The 20,334-nt window shown below is 41.1% G+C and overlaps 1 protein-coding gene across 1 annotated transcript in view; it reads right to left on the bottom strand.

Moving 5' to 3' along the window:
* Window positions 1-18,951, bottom strand: part of LOC101843823 (alpha-1-inhibitor 3) — a 46,237-nt gene extending 27,286 nt beyond the window's left edge. The window contains exons 1-13 of the mRNA XM_040737099.1: window positions 18,866-18,951; window positions 17,561-17,744; window positions 16,697-16,856; window positions 16,532-16,584; window positions 10,938-10,958; window positions 10,495-10,663; window positions 10,037-10,121; window positions 8,987-9,095; window positions 4,244-4,361; window positions 3,988-4,097; window positions 3,135-3,296; window positions 1,301-1,525; window positions 1,052-1,115 (exon numbers count right to left, since the gene is read on the bottom strand). Coding sequence (XP_040593033.1) covers window positions 1,052-1,115; window positions 1,301-1,525; window positions 3,135-3,296; window positions 3,988-4,097; window positions 4,244-4,361; window positions 8,987-9,095; window positions 10,037-10,121; window positions 10,495-10,663; window positions 10,938-10,958; window positions 16,532-16,584; window positions 16,697-16,856; window positions 17,561-17,744; window positions 18,866-18,951 — 1,546 coding nt within the window. The remainder of the gene's footprint in view (window positions 1-1,051; window positions 1,116-1,300; window positions 1,526-3,134; window positions 3,297-3,987; window positions 4,098-4,243; window positions 4,362-8,986; window positions 9,096-10,036; window positions 10,122-10,494; window positions 10,664-10,937; window positions 10,959-16,531; window positions 16,585-16,696; window positions 16,857-17,560; window positions 17,745-18,865) is intronic.
* Between the last annotated feature and the right edge of the window lie 1,383 nt (window positions 18,952-20,334).

Below are 20,334 nucleotides of genomic sequence, written 5' to 3'. Positions count from 1 at the left end.
AAAAGAAAGAAATTAAAGACTTCCTAAAATTTAATGAAAATGACCTCACAGCATACCCAAACTTATGGGACACAATAAAAGCAGTGCTGAGAGGAAAGTTCATAGCACTAAATGCCTACATAAAGAAGCTGGAAAAATCCCACACTAGTGAATTAATAGAACAACTCAAAGTGCTAGAACAAAAAGAAGCAAACTCACCCAGAAGGAGTAGATGGCTGAAATTGAGGGCTGAAAGCAATAAAACAGAAACAAAGGAAACTATATATATATATATCAATGAGTCAAAGACTTGGTTCTTTGAGAAATTCAACAAAATAGACAAACCTTTATCCAAATTAACCAAAAGATAGAAAGAGACTATCCAAACTCACAAAATCAGAAACAAAAAGGGGGACATAACAGACACCGAGGAAATCCAGAGGACTGGAGAGATAGCTAGGAAGTTAAGATCACTTGAGGATCTTCCAGAGGACCACAGTGTGAGTCCTAGCATCCACGTCAGGCTGTGTAGAACTCTCTGTAACTCCAGCTTCAGGGGATCTAATACTTCTGACTTTGAGGGCACCTGCACACACACACACCCTAACCCCCCCCCCACTATTTAAAACAATAAAAATGAATCAAATAAATAAAAATTGGTGTACCTAGAATGGTTTAAAGACCAAGGCTGGAGCCCCCAGATTTTTTGGGGGAGGACAGACACTAAGATAACACATTTTGTCTTGATGGTGATAATGTGTGTATAAATGCATAGATTCCTCACTTGGGGGTGCATATTATAGTACTTTGTGTTTTAGGTGTTACACCTTCAGAATAGATATTTCACCATGTTGAATGATACCCAGTTTGGGAGTCTGAGACTTTTCCTTCCTGAAGGCCATGGTGTAAGGGATCACCTACATTAGATGGCAGAACCTTGACTTCCCACTGTGAAGAGTGTTTGGGTGACACATGAGCATCATGGCATCTTTAGCTGCTCAGTGGTGAGGTGTCCCTGGTGAGTGTGTTGGGTACTCAGCTGGAGAGTTGTTACTGGGTGGGAAACACTCACATTTTCCTGGCTCTGTGTGGTGAGTATGGCTTCCAGTCTGGATAATGCTGCCCTTGGCCATGACCTAAAATAAAAAAAGAGGATTCCAATCTTACATCTATAGTTTACAATGCTTTCTTCTAATTGACAAATCTATTGTTTGAGACTCAGACAGAAATTCCCAGCCTGGAACCCAACATGTCAGGAGGAGAGATGTTGTCAGGAGATGGAAGGATTCTTTGTATTTCTCAATGTGGGGCTAGAACTCACCAGGTAATAAAAAGTAAGCTCTCTCAGCACATTCAGGATCTGTCCCTTCACAATAAAGTGTGCCCGAACTGTGTGATTCTGACTGCAGGGTAAGACGCTGGCATCCGTCTCCAGGTAGATATAGCTCCAGCTGTAGGAGTAAACACTGTGAGCTACATGGCGTGCCTCTGAGTGTTCTGTTTGGCAAAGATCATGGGAACATGAACTTTCTATCTTGTGGTAGACCTGTAGAAACAACACATTTTGTCATTAATCATTTAAAAAATTAGACTTATAAGATTATTTATATATTATTTCATGTGCTTCAATAGCTTTGAGCTCAGGTACTGGAAAATTAGGAGGTTTGGGGTAAGTTATGTTGTTTTGTTTTTCGTATTTCTTCTATTTTGATGTTGCAACTTGTACATTTGTAAAGATGGATATAAGACATCTGCTGTTATAAGCGAATTTTCTTAATGAATAGCTTTATTTTAAAGGCTTGATTGCCAGTAAACCTCAGGAGCAAGGAGGAAATTTCAAAAAGTACATCAACACCAAAGCAAAGTGAAGTATGACTATTATACAAAACAATTCAAAATACATACTATACTTCCAATTCCAATGAATAGAAAGGGGAAAATATAATGTAAGTTAAACACTTGGGCTAAAAAGTAGAGAAAGGAGCCTCTTGGCACATGGTGGCTCACAACCATCTGTAATGAGATCTGGTGCCCTCTTCTGGCCTGCAGGCATATATGCAGACAGGATGCTATATACGTAATAAATAAATAAATCTTAAAAAAAAAAGAAAATGCCATAGTGGAACCTGTTACTTTCTATGCTAACTAAAACAAACAAACAAACAAACAAAAGTAACACACTCAAAGGAGGAGGGGGAAAAGAGAAGTGGGGTGGGCAGGAGGGCAAGGAGGAAAAACCTGAAGTAAAACCATAAAAGAAAAAAAGGAAAACTAACTATTGTGACTTAGGAGGAAACCAATCTTTCCCAGGGCTTTATTTCTAGGATTCACCAGGAATCCAAGGATGAGAAAGTATAGTGGTGTGACTCGTTGCATCTGAGACCCAGTCAAGAAGATCAAGGTAGTCAGGCTATCGGAAGAGGAAGGTAGACAGGCCACCAGAAGAGGAAGGTAGACGGACCATCAGAAGAAGAGGGTAGATGGGCCATTAGAAGAATAGGTCCTAGCCTAAGCTACTAGCTGAGCCAAGACAATGTCTGAAACACTGCAGGGCTGACTTTAGGTCACTGAGTCTATGGCTGTTAAACAATGACAGTATGAGCATCATGTGATCTCAACCAGCTAAACCTATCTTCTGACTGGCTGAGTTTCTTACACTAGAGGAACCCTCTTAGTGCATGCATGAGTGTGTGTGTGTGTGTGTGTGTGTGTGAGCGTGCGTGTGTACATGTGCCTGCCTGCCTAAAACAGGAACTAGTGTAGCATCAAACATACTTAGTTTGAGAATAACTGTCCCTTGTTTGAGAAAATGTGCACAGCATATCTGGACAATGAATTTGAGGATACACAGCACGTATCCCTGACTGAATAGATAAACACACGCTTTTAAATCATTTTTGCATGAAGGTGCATAAAGACAAGATGAGAAAGACCATGAAAAATATTACATTAAAAAGAATGCATTTATAGTGCTTGTGCTTATTTCTATAGCCTCTTTGCTCATACTTTTATTACTCAGTAGAGACACTTTGTGTCTTACCCTAAAATAAGAAAGTTTGGCATGGGAATATTTTTTCATTGTGCTACACATTATTGAGTTCAAGCTGTTACAAAGATTCACCACCACGTGTCTAATGCCCTCGTTTCTGACTTACTTTGACAGTGAGGGAATGCTTTTCGAAGTTGTTGGTGTTGATAGAGAACTCTGCCAGGCCGTGCTGATCAGTGGTACTAACACTGCTGTAGTCAAGTTCCTGAGATTTGATGAGGACTTCCTCATTTGGGACAGGAGCTCCTTTTAGATTCACTAGGCGGACCTAAATTGAACAAAGAAGAAAAGTATAGCTTAGGCATGAAGATACTATTTAGAATATAAGAGAAAAACCTGTTTCAATATTATATAAAGATCTGAAAAGATGCACCAACTAGTTGAGTATGCAAAAAAGTGTTTTTCAAACATCTAACCCTTTGAGATCGACACCAGCAGAGCTGGATGCGCTGTGGAAACCAGAGGCTGAAGGTGTCACATTCTTAATATGACTCAGTAACAGATGCTTCCTACACTTGCCTGTTATTCATAAGAAATCACAGATGGGTTCATTGTGTGGATAAAGGAAGGCAGATGCAGCCACACAGTCAAAATAAAAGCTAGTTAGGGCCCCAGGTGAGTGGAGAGCGTGCATTTCTTATGAATATTAGCATATCTTGCTTCATGGTTGAAACGCAGTGACACTTTTGGGTTTAAGGTTTTCAAGGACAGTAGTTACAAATAAAAATTTTGCTACATATGCTTTAGATTTGGGGCTTCTTGATAACTTTTCTAAGTGTTCGGTTTAGCTCTGGGAATTGAGCGCATGCACTTGAGCATGTGAGGTGCAAACTCTACCAGCAAGTTAAATTCTTGCATTGCAACCAGTGATGTCAGACAAGTTTAACACCTAAGCAGAATGGCTTAGGTTGAGGCCTCACGATACAACCCAATCATCTACGAATCAAAAAGTACTTTACTTTCACAACGAATGGAATCCCTTGTTTAAAGTGTGAATCCGCTTTCACAAATATGAATTTTGTTACGGCTCTTTCAATTTTAGTTGTCTCAGATCCACTGAATTCCAGTCCTGAAAAAGAAATTAGCAGCAGCATTGAGAGCCCAAGCCAGTTGGAGAAGAATTGCTTGCTTTCTATAGCGTTCAGACCACCACTGGTGTGAGCAAGTGTGAAATTTCCCAACTTCATTTTCTATATTCTCAGGTTACTCACATACCTGTCCCTTCCTCTGTCACCGTTGCGTTCACATGAAGGTGCTGGGCTTCGTTTGTTCTTTGCTTTAATTGAAACGCAGTGATGTTTTCTTCTTGTGTGCTGCAGCCATTGCTGTCTAGCTGATATGCAAGAGGAAACAAGGTGACATGGCACACTATTCAGATCGACGGTCAACTCAAACCCACATGTGAGGGCTCAGGGCCTCACAGCATGGCTTTCTGGTCATAAGCGTGGAACTCAGCTCACACATGGAGTTGCTGTGTGCCATGATCGTGAGCCAGTCACACAGTTGCCTTGGCTTTGTCATCTATAAAAATCATGATTACCTTTATAGACAATAGGAAGTATTAAGTAGACTCACAATTACAATGTAATCAGAACACTTGTATGTCATTAGGACTTAACAATCACCTTGCATTATTTAAAATAGCAGCCACAGGTACATTTTACTAGCAGGCACGAAACTGTTGACCTGATACTGAGTACTAGTAAATAGATAAAGTGAAGTCTACTCCCAGAGTGCAGTGGGGGCTTAGGAGCTGCCTCTGTGTTTTTCTGTGACATTATTCTGAAATGTGAGAGAAGTCACCACAATGGTATTACTTTGTTCTTAATTCAACTCAAACTCATAGACTACTTTACATTTTCTGCCGTTTTCATGTCTAAAGTGATTGCTGCCACATTAGCGCACTTTATTTAGTTTGAATTGCATCATTCTATCATCTTTGGATTCCTGGTGTCTGGCTGCTTGTTTTCTTGTCTCTGAATGATAGTGGGGATTGAGCTGTGAAGTGAAAACTTTTTACCAAAAAGACCCCCAAATAAAATTGGAGGAGAGCTCTACTATAAGAGATGTGTAGATCACAGTGTAGGAATACAGGAAACAGGAAGCAAGGCAGTGTGACAACTGCAAAAGGGCACAACTCGTCACTAACTAAATCCCAGAATACTGAAATTGTCATCATGCTGGCAAATAGTCTAATTGTCTAGTTTTGGAAAAGGCTAGTGATCTCAAAGAGGACTCAAACAAGCAGGTGAAGGTATTAATGTCATCAATTCGGGACAAAAATGAGAATGTCAACTAGCGTGTGAACCAACCAGAACACACAATAAAGTCATAGTAAATAAATAAATAATTGCCAGCAAATAAATATACATGATTTCATTTGTTTGTTTATTTTGCAAGACAGGGTTTCTCTGTATTGTTTTGAGGCTATTGGTCCAGCCTGGCCTCGAACTCACAGAGATCCGCCTGCCTCTGCCTCCTGAGTGATGGGATTAAAGGCGTGCACCACACCGCCCGGCAATATACATGATTTTAAGAGACACATGATAACTAATTAGACTAAAAAATGAAAAGATAGCGAGGTAGTTTGAATGCAATTCCCCCCTACCCCATAAGCTCATAGGGAACAGCACTATTGGGAAGTGTGGCATTGTTGGAGTATGCATGGTCTCGTTGGAGGAAATGTGTTACTGTGGAGGCAGACTATGAGGTCTCATATATGCTCAAGCTATACTAAGTTTTGTAGACACTTTCTGTTGCCTGCACAAGCTACTTCTCCAGCATCATGTCTGCCTGCACACTGCCAGATCCCACCATGATGAAAATGGACTAAATCTCTGAACTGTAAACTACCCAATTAAATGTTTTTCCTTTATAAGAGTTGCTGTGGTTAACAATGGAAAAATGAAAACATCTTCAATAAATGGTGCTGGCATAACTGGATGTTGACCTATAGAGGAATGTAAATAGATCCATATTTGTCCCCATGGACAATACTCAAGTCCAATGGATCAAAGACCTCAACATAAATCCAGTGACACCGAACCTGATAGAAGAGAAAATGGGAAGTAGCCTTGAACACATGGGTACAGGTTTAAAAAGGGGGCTCTAAGAGGAACACATATGGAGGGCTCCAAGAAGGGAAAATAGTTAAGATCTCCTGGGTAAACCAGGAAGGGGTAGAAGGAGGTGATGGAGGATGGGAACAGGAGGAATGGAGAAGGCCAAGTTGGGGGAGGGATGGAAGGGGAAAGGAATGAAAGAGATATCTTGATAGAGGGAGCCATTGTGGGGTTAGGGAGAAATTCCCAGGAATCCACAAGGATGACTCCAGCTAAGACTTCTAGCAGTACTGGAAAGGTTTATCTAAACAGCTCTTCCCACTTAATCAGATTAGTGACTACCCTAATTGTCATAGAAATTACATCTAGTAACTTATGGAATCATATACAGTGACCCACAGCCAAACACTGGGCTAAGTTCCTGGAGTTCAGTTGAAGAAAGGGAGGAGGAATCTCATATGAATAAGAGGGTCAAGATCATGATGGGGAAAACCAGAGAGACATCTGACCCAAGTTAGTGGGAGCTCATGGATTATGGACTGACAGCTGGTAAACCTGCATGAAACCAAATTAGTTATGTGACTTGATCTTGTGTGTGAGGGGGCTGGCAGTGGCACCAGGACCTACCCCCAGTGCATGAACTGGCTTTTTGGAGCCCATTCCATATGGTGGGATATTTTGCTCGCTTTGATACGGGGGGAGGGTCCTGCCTCAATTTGGTATGCTGGACTTTGTTGACTCCCCAAGGAAGACCTTAACCCCTCTGAGGAATGGATGTGGGAGGTGGAAGGGGAAGGTGGGGACTGGAGAAGGGGAACTGGGGTTAGTTTGTAAATAAAACATTTTTAAATAAAAAAGTAAAAAAGAAAAAGAGTTCCTGTGGTCATGGCATCTATTTTCAGCAATAGAAACCTTAACCAAGACAGAAGTTGGCACCAGGGACCTTGGGACTGTGGATTGGAAAAGCAGTTGAATATTTTAAGTTAATGGGACATCCTAGTAAGAACATGGAAGACGGTAGTGCTGGGTGGGATTTGAACTGTGAAGGCCTGGCTCAAGAGATGTCAAGGAGAAGAATACTGATAATAATTAATAGAGATTGTTCTTGCAAAGATATTTGGTGCAGAATGTGGTTGCCCTTGTTTGAAGAGTCTGCCTGAGGCTAAAGTGAAGAGATTTGGATTAATGTTGTTGGTAGAGGAAATCTCAAAACAACCTGGTATTGGCTATGTTGTGTAGTTATTACTGGTCACTCTTATACATATTTATAATGAAAATTAGCAAGCTGAGCAAGAAAAAAATACAAAATGTATAATTTGAGGAGAAAAAGAGCATCAGGGAGTGGAATGGAGCTAAGTTCTGTGTTCAAGGAGATAAAGATTAATTTCCTTAAATTAAATATTTCTTAATCAAGATTAAAGATTTCTTAATTAAGAAATTAAGAAATGGAATAAAGGGAGTGGTACCCTCAGGGTAAGATCCCACCCAGTTAAGTTTCTAACTTGTGGAAAGGAATTAAAGAAAAGCTTAAAGCAGGGTGTAGTGGTGCACACTTTTAATACCAGCACACAGAAAGCACATCTCTGAGTTTGAGACCAGCCTGGTCTTCAGATCCAATTTCAGGACATCCAAGCTTAGGCAGTGAAGGAAAGCATAAAAAATAGAAAGTTTGTATAAACATAACTGAACAAGGGGGCCATGTTCCAGCTCCAGTAAGCAACAGAATTTGACAGCCTCAGCCACGATTCTGGAGTTAAGGAAAGTTCTAAGGGGCTATGGAATTTGCCTCCATGACTAAGGAAAGCTGCTGAGTCCAGGAGTGTGACAGGGGTGTCCCTGAATGGAGGCCTAGAGAGGCCATTTCATGAAGTTGTGAAGTTGAAGCCTGGATTGCCCTGGAGACCCCAAGATGTTGGAGATTCCAGAGCCATGGGATACCTGCTGAGGAGGCTGCTAACAGGGAGTGAACCAGCCCAAGAGAAAGAAGTGTGTTGCAGCCAACAAAGCTGAAAGGAGTTGGAGATCTGAAGAGTGTTTTGACATCAAACAGGGAGATGCAGAATTTGGAGTTTTCCCAGCTGGTTTTTGGTCTTTCTTTGGTCCAGTACTTCCTTACTATGCCCCTTTTCATATGCTTTGGAACAGTAATGATATCCTATGACATTATATGTTGGAAGTATGTGATATGTTTTTTATTTTTATTTTATAGGGGATTAAGGTTAAAAGATTGCATGAGTCTCAGAAGAGAATGTAGTATGATAAATAAAAGACCCAGAGACTGATATTGGGGTTCAAGCTTCAAGCTGAAGATCAGAAAAACAAAGCAACCAGCTGCTAGCTCTTACCTCTACCTCAGACTGGAAGGCAATCTTGGCTCCACCAAACCTCAGACTGCAATCCTAGACTGCTATGCTCTCCTCAGCATGGTTGGAGAATCCTGAGACTGACTGTCTTCCTATGCTCAATGTGGCTGGAGAATGAATGGCTCTACCTTCTATACCTCTCAAATCCTGGGATTAAAGACATGAGCTCTGATTCACTGTCTAGTAGCCCAGGGTGGTCTTGGACTGAGGTATTAATCTACCTCTTAATTCTGAGGCTGGGATTAAAGGTGTGTACCACCACTGCCTGATCTCTATAGCTTGAGGCTTGGTTTGCTTTCTGAACACTCAGGCAAGCGTTAATAAATCATAAATAATATATCACCACAAGAGACTTTGAACTTTTAAACATTGTGTTCCACCACAGAGCTACACACCTAGATCCCAAGGTACCAAGGTCCCAGAACAACCTCTTTCAGTATCTGGGTGTGCATTTCCTCTCGGCCTTGCCGTCTGTATTTCTGTATCAGTTAACCCTGCATATTGAAAACAGGCCTTTGAACAATTTTACTCACCTGGTAACTGGCCTCTTGGCATCTAGTCTCTGTCTCCTTGCCGTGCTGCTGATATTTATGGCACATACTTATCTTTACATGTCCTGGCACTGGCTTCCCATAGGTGTATCTGTCACAAGATAAATTCAGAGAGACCAAGGGTCTTCCTAAAGCAAAGACACACACTCCTCCCACATATAGTCCACACTGCCAATCTGTAACCATAGATTGTATACTTTCACATTGACAGCAAATATGGAGTACCACTTGACACTGTCTTACTAGATATATTAACAATTTAGCCCTGTTAAGAACCTCTGGGAGACACAATTTTCTCCCTTTTGTAGCTCTGAAAAGACTAGCGATCCAATCAGGATCTTTAGGCAGTAAATGGCAGGGCTGAGATGAGTGGGAAACAGGGCGACATGACTCAGAACTATTCTAACAGACCTCCTCAATCTCTTTCCTTCTTTCTTTCAATTTTCTTTTGAGCACACTTATTTTATAGACAAGCAAATGTGAGCTAAGGCGTGTCTCTTCTATTGGACTCAGGCTCCTTCTGGTGTGATTTGACTTAAAGAGCTGTGGCGAGGGATCCTTATTTATCAGGTACAGAAATGCAAACAGAGAAGTGAGATGCTTGAAAGTTAAACTTGGGCTGCAGTGGTTGGAACTGGAGCCAGGCCGGGAGCTCTTTTTTCTCTGCTCTTTCTGTCAACCCATAACAGGTCATCAAAATGCTGTGTCTAGTGCCTGTGTTCTCTTCACGTGGGTCAAGGGATCTTTTTAGGTACCTTCCTGTCTCCAAAGGTAGGAACTCTCTACTGCCACATAAATTGATTCTACCATTGGCATCATCAGAATTAACATCAGTAACATACGCAATGAATGTTCAAGAAGTAATCAATGCAGAGCAGTCAGGGACTCGAAGAAGAAATGAATACATAGGGAAGCATGCTAGGAGGGAAACACACAGCCATAGCGTTTCTACAGTCTACAGGGAGACATTATCCTGGCTACTTTGTGTCCAAGTGTTTCTTAAGGATAGACGGTTAAATACGGGTAACTCACACTCCACACACAGTCACGTTTATTGTTTCATCTTTCATGAAGATGGCCTTCGGGACCTTTACTTGAACTTCAAATCTGGGAAGCACTATTGGGGGAGAGAGGAGAAATTCAGGTGGGAAATGACTTTTCTAGTTGTCTAAATGGTCAGCTTCTGCCAAGAAACGGTGATTTCATATAATTAAGGTCACAGCCCCTTCCCCCAATAAAGTTAGAATACTGAGTGGTCATAGGTTAGATCAGGTTTTACAAATCACAGAGGTATCTACTTAAATAAGAAAAACCAAATAGTTTGCCATGGATCCCAGAACTTTCTGAAAGTCCCATGTTGCTAGATGGATAGCCTAGCTAGAGTCAGATGTAGCCCAGCCTTACCTTTGGAACTCAAAAGAATTCATCCTCCTATGATAACCAAAAACTTATGACATTTATTTTCCCCTTTCAACCTTCTCAAGCCATACCAAATTCTTCCACGGTGAAGGAGTGTTCTTTCTTCGCTCCTGATTGCTTTTGTACCACTATTTTGTAGGAGCCTAGAATGGGCTCAGATGACAGACTGAAGGACAGTTGCTTAAGCCCATTCTCTGTGTTAATATCCTGCCACTGCATAATTCGATTTGTTTTTGGATCCTGTGAAACAGGTAGTAAATTTTCTAAGTAAATAAAGCATTCATTACAACAACACATCTAAGACCACTGTGTTTGTGATAGAAGCATTTGGGAACTTGCTAATATTAATATTCTTTTTTGGGTAGGGAGGAATAAAGGTAAAGTAGGAAATAATGAACCAATTATCTGGAATGGTGGAAGGCTGCTGATCCATAGTACTGCTACAACATTCCAGCATCCAGTTAATTTCAGTGGATTAATTTCTCTCTGAATGTAAAATAGTTAAGTTTCTTACCTCAATGTAAGCCAGAGGAAACTAAAACAAAAGGGAAAATTATGTTAGTTTAGAACATCAATTCTTAACCTATGGTTTATGACCCCTTTGGCAAACTTCTGTCTCCAAAAATATTTACATTATGATTCATAACAGTAACAAAATTATGGTTATGAAGTAGCAATGAAATAATTTTATGGTTGGGGGTCACCACAATGTGAGGAACTGTATTAAAGGGTCACAGCATTAGGAAGGTTGAGAACCACTGATTTAGAAATTTCACACATATGGCAAATTCAATAAGTTTATGGAATGGGCCTTCGGATGGGAGTTCCAGCCAGAATTCAATGAACTTAATATCCAATAACAAAGTCAACTGAAAGCCAACTAACCACCACAGAAACACTGTAATTATATGTTCTAGAACTATCTGAGTCCTGTGAATTACTTAACCGATAGGAACTGAGAAATGGAACTATGTGGGACATTATCATTAAGATGTTTCTGTGCTGAGACCCACCCTGGGACTTTACAGTATGGAGATTACAGAATTCATTGTTCAGATCAGGAATATTTTTTAGTGTGAAATGGGGTTGCTAGTTTTAAATACATCCAGTCAAAATGTTTAACTTGGGGGTGTCCTGGGCAAGCTATACATGCCCACTCTACACAAGGCACTGGCTTCCCATTCCTCGCCTAATGAGTTTCGTAGGATTAGCACTTGCGCTTAATGTACACCTCTTGAACATGGCGCCAACAGAGCAAACCAGTGCCTAACCATTGCCCTGGAAATACGGAGGAAGAAAGGGCTCAGCAGCTGCTCTTGCTTCAAAGGAGGGTTGGTGCTGACTAAGGCACGGGCTGCACGTTCAGAGGTCTTTCGGGTGAGGTGTTTCTGATTGGTCAGATGAAGACTACACCGTAAAGACAGTGACAAGGTCTTTCAAAGTTCTGTAATAACTGAGCTGTCTGAAGAGGTAAACTAAGTTTGGGTAAGCATCAACTTAAAGCAAACAGTCATTTCCAGCAGCTGAAGAGGGAGCAAGCAGTGGTAATTGCAAGGGAATTTTAGCGATATAGAACTTCTGAAAGCATAGAAAAATAAATCATGACAATGGATGACAAAACTAGGGTACACGTGCACACAATGAAGATTTACTCAGCTGTAAAAAATGAAATCACAGAATTTTCAGGCAAATGGGTAAGGCTTGAGAAAATTATAACGGTAAGCCAGGCTCAGGAAGAGAACTGCTGTATGTTCTTTCTCATACGTGGGAACTAGAAGAGGACCACTGGGGTGGGAAATCCCTCAAAGTAGTGGTGACAGCATGACATAGGTGATGTCAAAACACAGTCACACTTTTGGGGGTAGAACATTTAAGCAGGGATGAGTGTGTGGGCTGGGAAAGACGAGAGGGGAGGGTGGGAGGGTTAACCGAAACAAGGATCCATGAAAAGCCACGTGGAAATTTACTGTTTTCTAAGTCTATTTAGAAGCATAAGTTAAAAGGAGAGTCAGGGGGAAGAGGCATTGAATGTCTAGATAATGCTGCTCCTAACAGCCCAGGGTCACTAACAAATGTCCCAGTGCTAGGCATGAGACACTGTCTTGGGAGTTGCTGGCCAGGGAGGCCCTAGAGACCCCAAGCATTATAGGATCTTGATGCTATTCTTGATTGCCCACAATAACTAGTTATAATGTTCTATTGTGGAAGACACCACACACCTTGGTTGAAGGGTGTAGAGCAATTGAACTGGTGTTCTGCTGACATCCCTCCCATCTCCCCACCCCCTCACCCCTGCCTCCAGGCTGACTAGTTTTCACAATGCCACAAGGTGCTGTACCGGTTGCTGAAGGAGACAAGGCATCAATGTTCTCATCCAGGTGAGAACCCTGGGATCTAAGACTCCAACCTGCCAGGCAAGTTGTGCACATGCGTCAATAGCGGCACAACTTTTATGGCGGTAACCAATTGATCTCTGATTGGATTTGAATCTTGTTCTGTAAGATGGAGTTCATGCTGGGTACTGAAAAGCCAGTCAACAACCCATGGCTGAGGAAGTCTTAAGTCCAAGTGGAGAGACCACACCTTTGTTTAGCCAAATTGTCATGGTGCCAAGTTGCCTTCTTAATAATTTATGCTCATGCTCATGAACAAACACTACATTAATTATGGAATTCAATAGGCCTAAGAAGAATATTGAAAACCATCAGGAAATACATAAAAGAAAATCTAAAATAATGGGTATATGTATGTGCACTAGACAAAAACATTTGTTATTATATATTATATATTTTCAAATCAATATATACATTATTAATATTTCAATGACATTTCCAACTCTGATTGTAGAACTGCAATCTGATAATAAAATTCATATAAAGCATCCAAGAGCAGTTGATAAAATTATGAAGAAAGGATTAATTCAAAGGAGAAGGAAAGTGCTGTAACCCTCATGAAACTAGGAGATAAAAGACAGAAGGGAGAGGCAATTGGTAAATGCTATCTGCTCAAGCAGAAGGACCTGCGTTCCACCTGCAGAATCCACATGAAAGGAGGGACAAGTGCTTACTGTAGTCCCAGTTGGAGAAGCAGAGACAGCCAGCTCTCACAGGGTCACTAGCTAGGCCACCCTAGGCCAGTCAGACCCTAAATCAAACCCACGTTGTTCAGCACCCAAGAAATGAAATCTAAGATTGTCTTCTGGGTAGCATCTTCATGTGTATACACACACACACACACACACACACACACACACACACACACACTGAGCATGTATTACACAGAGACACACAAAGTACTAGGAAGTGAGTCAACACTCTACACTGGAAATTTTACAATGTCATAAGTCTACAGAGATAGGTAAAGTGATTAAGAGATTGTCCAGCAGAACCATACATAGTGGGACTAGAATGAGGCAATCCACACCCAGAAAGACAAGCATGATATATACTCACTTATTAGTGAATATTATCTGCTAAGTAAAAGGTAATCATGCCACAGTCCAGAGACCCTGAGAGGCTAAGGAACAAGGAGGGAACTAGGGGCAATGCATGGATCTCCCTTGGACAGGGAAATAGAATAGATTTTGCAGGAGGACTGGGGGCCAGTGGACATGGGAAACATAGTGCAATGGAAACTTCCAGGAACCTATGAGGTGATCCTATTGAGGACTTCTAGCAATGGAGGATATGGAGCCTGAACTGTCCATCTTCTGTAATGAGGCAAGGCTCCCAGTGCTGGGACTGGGACACCAACCCAGCGACAAAATCTTCAACTCACAACCTGTTCCTGCCTGCAGGATGTGCTGGGGCAATTGTGGCTCAGAGCTAGTGGGAGTGGCCAATGAATGACTCATCTAACTTGAGGCCCAAGCTACTAGAGGCAGCCCATGTCCCACACTGACTGGATGGTCAGTAACTGAAAGTTGTGGAACCAAACATGACCGACTCTCCCCCCAAAAAGTCAATGAAATGATTCATAGTGATATTCTGCTATACTTACAAGATTAAGGACTAGTCTAGTTGTCATCAGAGGGTCTTCCTTTGACAACTGATGGGAGCAGATGCAGAGATCCACAGCCAAGCATTAGGCAGAGCTCAGGAAACCCCGCAAAAGAGGGGAGGAAGGATTGTAGGAGGCAGAGAGGTCAAGGACACCAGGAGAACATGGTCCACAGAATCAACTAAGCAGGGCTTATAGAGACTGAAGGAGAAACCACAGGGCCTGCATGGGGCTGTGTTAGGTCCACTGCATGCATGCTGTGACTGTTTAGCTTGGGGTTTTTGTGGGACTCCTAACAGTAGGATTTGGGGTGTCTTCAACTCTTTTGCCTGCTCTTGGGACCCTTTTCCTCTTGGGTTGCCTCATCCAGCTTGATTTGTGCCTGGTCTTACTGCATTTTGTTATGCTATGCGTGACTGATATCTAGGTGAGGGAGGGAGACTAGGAGGAGTGGAGGGAGGGGAGGTCATGGTCAGTATGAGAGAAGAATAAATAAAAATAAAAAATCCTTGATAGAATTATACAAAAGATTATTGTGATAAGACAATCTTTAGACTCTCCAACAAACGGTGTCTATTATACTTTGTAAAGAACAAGTTAAGTAAAATCAGATCACTATTTTATTGTTTATTTTAATTTTCTGTTTATTTTGTTTTTGATTTTGAGACAGGGTTTCTCTGTGTAGCCTTGGCTGTCCTCGAACTTACAGATATCCACCTGCCTCTGCCTCTTGAGCACTGGGATTAATATTATCACAGTGTTTTCTGATAATACTCAGCCCTTCCTCTAACTCATTACAGATCTACCTCCCTTCCCTACCAACCTGACTTAGCATTTTTTCTTTTTTTCACCCATTAACTCCAATTTGTGGTGCCCAAACATTCTTGGATATGTGGGCTTCCACTGGAGTACAGTTAACTTACATGCATCTATACTCTAAAAGAAAACTGACCTTCTCTCAGTAGCTATCAGCTAGCAATAGTGCCTCAGCTAAGGGTGGGATATCATGTACATCTCCCCTCTCCATTCTAAGGTTTGGTCTGGCTTGATCTTGGATGTGCTTGTGCGTGCTAACACAATCATAAGTTCACGTGTCTGGCTGCCATGCTGAGTCTAGAGGACTGTTTCTTTGTATCCATTCACTACATCTAGTTTTTATAGTCTCTCCTTCCTCTCTGACACAGTAACCTCTGTTCCTTGGGGGGAGAGGATGTTATTCAGATGTCTAATTTGGGCATTCGCATTCCACAGTCAAACTGGTGCTGACTAGAGCCATCATCCCTACTGGCTAACTGTCACAGAGCTGGAAGGTGCCATGTACACTACTGGGGGGTCATCAAACTCAACCATCTATGAATCTATAAACTATGAGAACCTCTGGTCTGACAAGACATACCCGCTTGTGCAATGGTAGCACAAATGTCATGGGAGTAACAGGCTACTCTCTGACTGGACTTAAGTCCCACTATGAAAGATGAAACCCACATTTGGCATCATTGTAGGGCCAAGAACCTCTGGCTAGACATGTCATAGGCCCTAGGCTGCTAAAGGACATAGTACTTGACCAACTACTACTGACTAATCTTTATACTTACAGATTATAGTATATCTCAGTCCTTGTAAGAGAAGCTTCTATTTATAGTAGAGGGTGATTAACATAGATACCCACAACTTGCTGAAGTGCAGGAGACAAGAGACCGTGAATTGTTATTTTATGCTTAAGAGAGTCCATTTAGGAAAGGGCTTGAATGTTAAATAAAAGTTATATGTGAGAAATACCCCTGTTGCACTAGAAATGAATTTCTCAAGGATGGCAGAAACTACAAAAGAAATGGTTGAAAAACATGATTAAGCCAAATGGTTCTGTACAGTAAGAGTCTCCATGAAGTATAAAGAAGACACAGAGGCACTTAACCAGACTGCAAAATAAGGAAGTCACATAAGGAAGACATAGAATGGACAATGGTAACTGAACAGCGGTGTTTTAAATAGGCAAATGAGCAGGATAGAAAACAATGTAAACTCATACCTTAGCAAGGGGCTAGAAAAGAGAATATTTCAGTAACATGTCTTCATGAACCCACCAATGCCCATGTGTGAATGACTTACCAACTCATTCAGGGGGTGCAGATTTGTATCCATAGAGACAACCCGAAATTTGACTGGGCAAAAAGAGAGAGAGAAAGAGAATTTCCCAGTGAGTTCCAGAGACCCAGGCTTTTTCTGTGCCATGTTGATGACTTCTTAATTTCGTTGCCAATGATGGCTTCATACCTGACTGTCCTGGTTTGTACATGGGTTTGTCTGTCTGGACAAAGACAACACTTTCTTGGTTCTTCACCATCACCACATTATTTTTGCTGAATTCATGTTTTGGTCCTTTGACATGGACAGAGAGGGACACCTTCTCATGAGAAGTTGGGACCCTGGGGAGCTGAGAATGAGAGGAACACAAGACCCTTCACCATCTGACCCTTTGGAGTTCTTAGATTGCTTTTTTTTTTAACCTCCTCTCTTTCCATGCCACAGGAAGGAGGTGGGGGAGACCAGTTTCTGTTTACATATTATGTGGAGGAGGGTACATCAGAAAAAAGGTATGGAAAGAAAACACAAATTTTCATGAGTCAATGGAAACATCAAAGATGCAGCTATTTTTATGGAGTAAACATAATCTTGATTGGAAAATTAGATCTAACTCTGAAACTGTGGTAGAGTGAAAAACTAATATATTAATGGTGGTAGGAATTGTGTCTTTTGTGTCTTGAGGATCAGTCCAAAAGAAGAAGCTCAGCACTTATTCAGGATATCAATTACACAAAGGAGATGTGGTCCTGATTAGTTGGAGTGCTACTTGAAACTTATAACATATGAGTGGGAAGTATTATGAAGTGGCAAAACCCTTCTTTCTCTGGGTGGTAGGATTTTTGAGGGACTTGAATTGGAAAGTAGCATATGTACAAGTATTGGCTCTTCCCATGTTGGGGTGGGATGATCTATGCTATTTGTTTATTTGGTAAATGTTCTAGGTTTCTGTTGTTTTGAAGCAGTAGATGTGTTTTAGAAATATGTTAGTATATGCATATCTGTAAACACGTACATAAATATAGAAAACAAATTGGGACGGTGTCTAGTACTCACAGTGACAGAGATGCAGTGGAACAAGTCCTTGTCAACCGTAAGCTCATTGAACAGATTTCTGTTTCCCCACCTAAACTGCAAGGAGGCTTTAACAGTCACTGGTTCATTCAGGTGGTATAGATGGAGGCAGATTTTTTCAGGGGTCTCAGTGAGGAGCTGGGAAGGGACCAGCACCATAAACTTCCTGGCAAGGAAAGAGTTCAGGCCAGCTGAGAATAGATATCATTGTTCATGACTGTTGTTTCATCACAATAATCATTACCATCCACGTTTCTATAGCTTGAGGTGGCAGGTTGACAGCATGATACAGCAGAGAGGTCAGACAATTATCAGTTTTTATAATATCTCAGCTTTCAGCAGTGATATCCATCAAGGCAGGTTCAAATGGCCTGTACTCCCTTCACTTAAGCAGCTAACATTCATGCTCTAGAAGGGTTTTTAATTTTTTAAAATGAAAACATGGGAGGAATAATTATCCTTTCTGTAAAACTTATCAAGGTTGTTCTTAATGACCACTCTTAATTCTTGAAAAATAGCTCAGTACCATGTTCTTATTTTTAGGTACTCTTAAACCTAAGATTTATAAGTGACTGTGCAACTCAGAGTTGCACAATTCACATATATTACACTTGAGCAAGTGCCAAAGACTGTCTGTAGGAATCATTCTCTACTTTTTTCTGGAATTCGAATTTTTCTACCCAACTAGCCCAAAATCTAGCCTGTCACTACTACATCACATAATGAAAAAAATCACCACTTTAATTTTATTTTTCTGATTAAAAATGGCAAGAAAAGTCACTCAACAATATAATTCTGATAATGTGGTTATTTGGAACCAAATAGTGAGTTCTACCCGTAGCTTAGTATAAGTTCTTTGATCCTAACAAGGGTGTTGCTTTAGGACACAAACATTCATAGAGTTCTGGTGTGCCTGAAGTCTCACCTGTCCCAAGGTTAAACTGTAGGCTACACATTTCCAACCAAGAGTGCCAACAATGTAAATTCTTACTTTCAAAGTGATTAAATGATTTCAACATGTAAGGATGTCTCTGACCAATGGATTTTAGATATTACTGGTACGGTCATAAGAGAAATGTTATTCTAAATCATATCGCAGTAGTATAGTAACACTGATTGCTGAATAATTGAAAAAATCACATAGAATCATGGAAAGCATACATACAGTTATTATTTGTTAATTAAAAAGCATAGAGAGAGGTTTGTGGGAGAAGGGACTGTGAAAGGAGATTGGTGGTTTTGGATTGGAAGAGGAACAATACGGAAGAGGGCCTTGGAGGTACTCACGGTTGTGCATAGAGTGAAGAAGCAGAATGCAGGAAGGCAAGAAGAACTGGAATAAGACATTGCAGAGTCTGTCTGCCCTTCCACATGGTGTAGGAAGAAAGGACAAGAGGACCGTGCCTCTGGTGTCCTCTTCCCTGATACCGTTTCCAGATGCTCACTGATACACAGCATTTTATTTATGGGTGCCCTGTATAATCAGGAAGCTCCACCCCAGGTATCCAAACAGACAAGAAAAGTTTTTTTTTTTTTGCTAGTGTCACTGTATTCAGTGGTGGCCCCAGTACAACTCAAATAAATTGCAACAGTCTCAGGAAAGGTGCCAGAGTAGTTGTGGATGGTGTTGGCAAAAGGTCAAGGTCATAGACTCTACTTACTTTGAATCAGAGCAGACCTTCACAGTCTTAATACTACTGACCAGTAAATCTTTGCAGCAGGTTGTTGTGCTATGATTGTGTGACATTTGCTATCTCACTGCTTCTAGTCACCTGGAATCTAGCATTACTCCCTGGGATGGGACACCTCAGCTTCTCTTTCCTCATTTGAGAGTCACTAGAGTAGTCCAGGCTAGAGATTTTCAGTTTTTCTGTCTCTGGTCATTCAAGTATCTGCTTTTATGGGTCTTATGTGTAAAGAGGGGACTGTGGATTCCTCTAAAGTTCCAAAACTCACATACTACATGTCACTGTGCCTACTTTGTTAGAAGTTCACAAACCTCATCTAGAGGTACAGTTGAGAAGTCTTAACTTCACGATCTACGGAGAAGCCAAATATAATCTGTGCAACTAAAGGTGATGGCTTTGAATGTTAAGGTGATCAGTATTGGGGATGCAACTCAGTTCCTTTGGAATGGCATTACAGTATGAGTTGGGAAACACATTAGCATTTCTATTCTAGATCCTGGGGCTGTTTAGTTTTCAAAGAGCTATGACAGTGGCTTGAGAGGAAGGTATAGCATAAGCTAAATAAACTATAATCTTGAATCATTAAGTAAAGAGAGAGAATATGCTAAAAGGGAATGTAGGGCAAGCATGTAAAGCCGGAAAGAGAGATAAAACTTCTGTATTTCATCGATTGACATATGAACTCCAATTAATCAGTAGGAAGCCCAATCAGCTCCTGAACTGGTCCTTTTTCTCAAAATCCCACTGAAACAATAATCAGACTTTCCCATCTTCACTCCCTGCTCTTTATTTTTGAGCATGACAACGAATGGCCTTACATTCTTGTAAGATAATGCTAGAAGCAACACATACAAAACCATTGACAGGTGCTGATAATGCAGGATAACATCAGATGGCAGGGCCCATCTGAGACAGTGCATAACTCAGGCTCAGAACTCACAGATTGTCTCTATAACAATAAACGGCACACTTGTTGAGGGTATAGGTAATTGTTTATTGTAGAAATTACAAGAGAAAACGGGCAACTCAGATGAGTCAAGTAGCTTTCGCTACTAAACTGGAAGCCGA

This window comes from Mesocricetus auratus, unplaced genomic scaffold (genome assembly GCF_017639785.1).
Source record: "Mesocricetus auratus isolate SY011 unplaced genomic scaffold, BCM_Maur_2.0 Super-Scaffold_100676, whole genome shotgun sequence".
Taxonomy (NCBI): Eukaryota; Metazoa; Chordata; class Mammalia; order Rodentia; family Cricetidae; genus Mesocricetus; species Mesocricetus auratus.
This window is presented reverse-complemented; position numbering and strand designations above follow the sequence as displayed.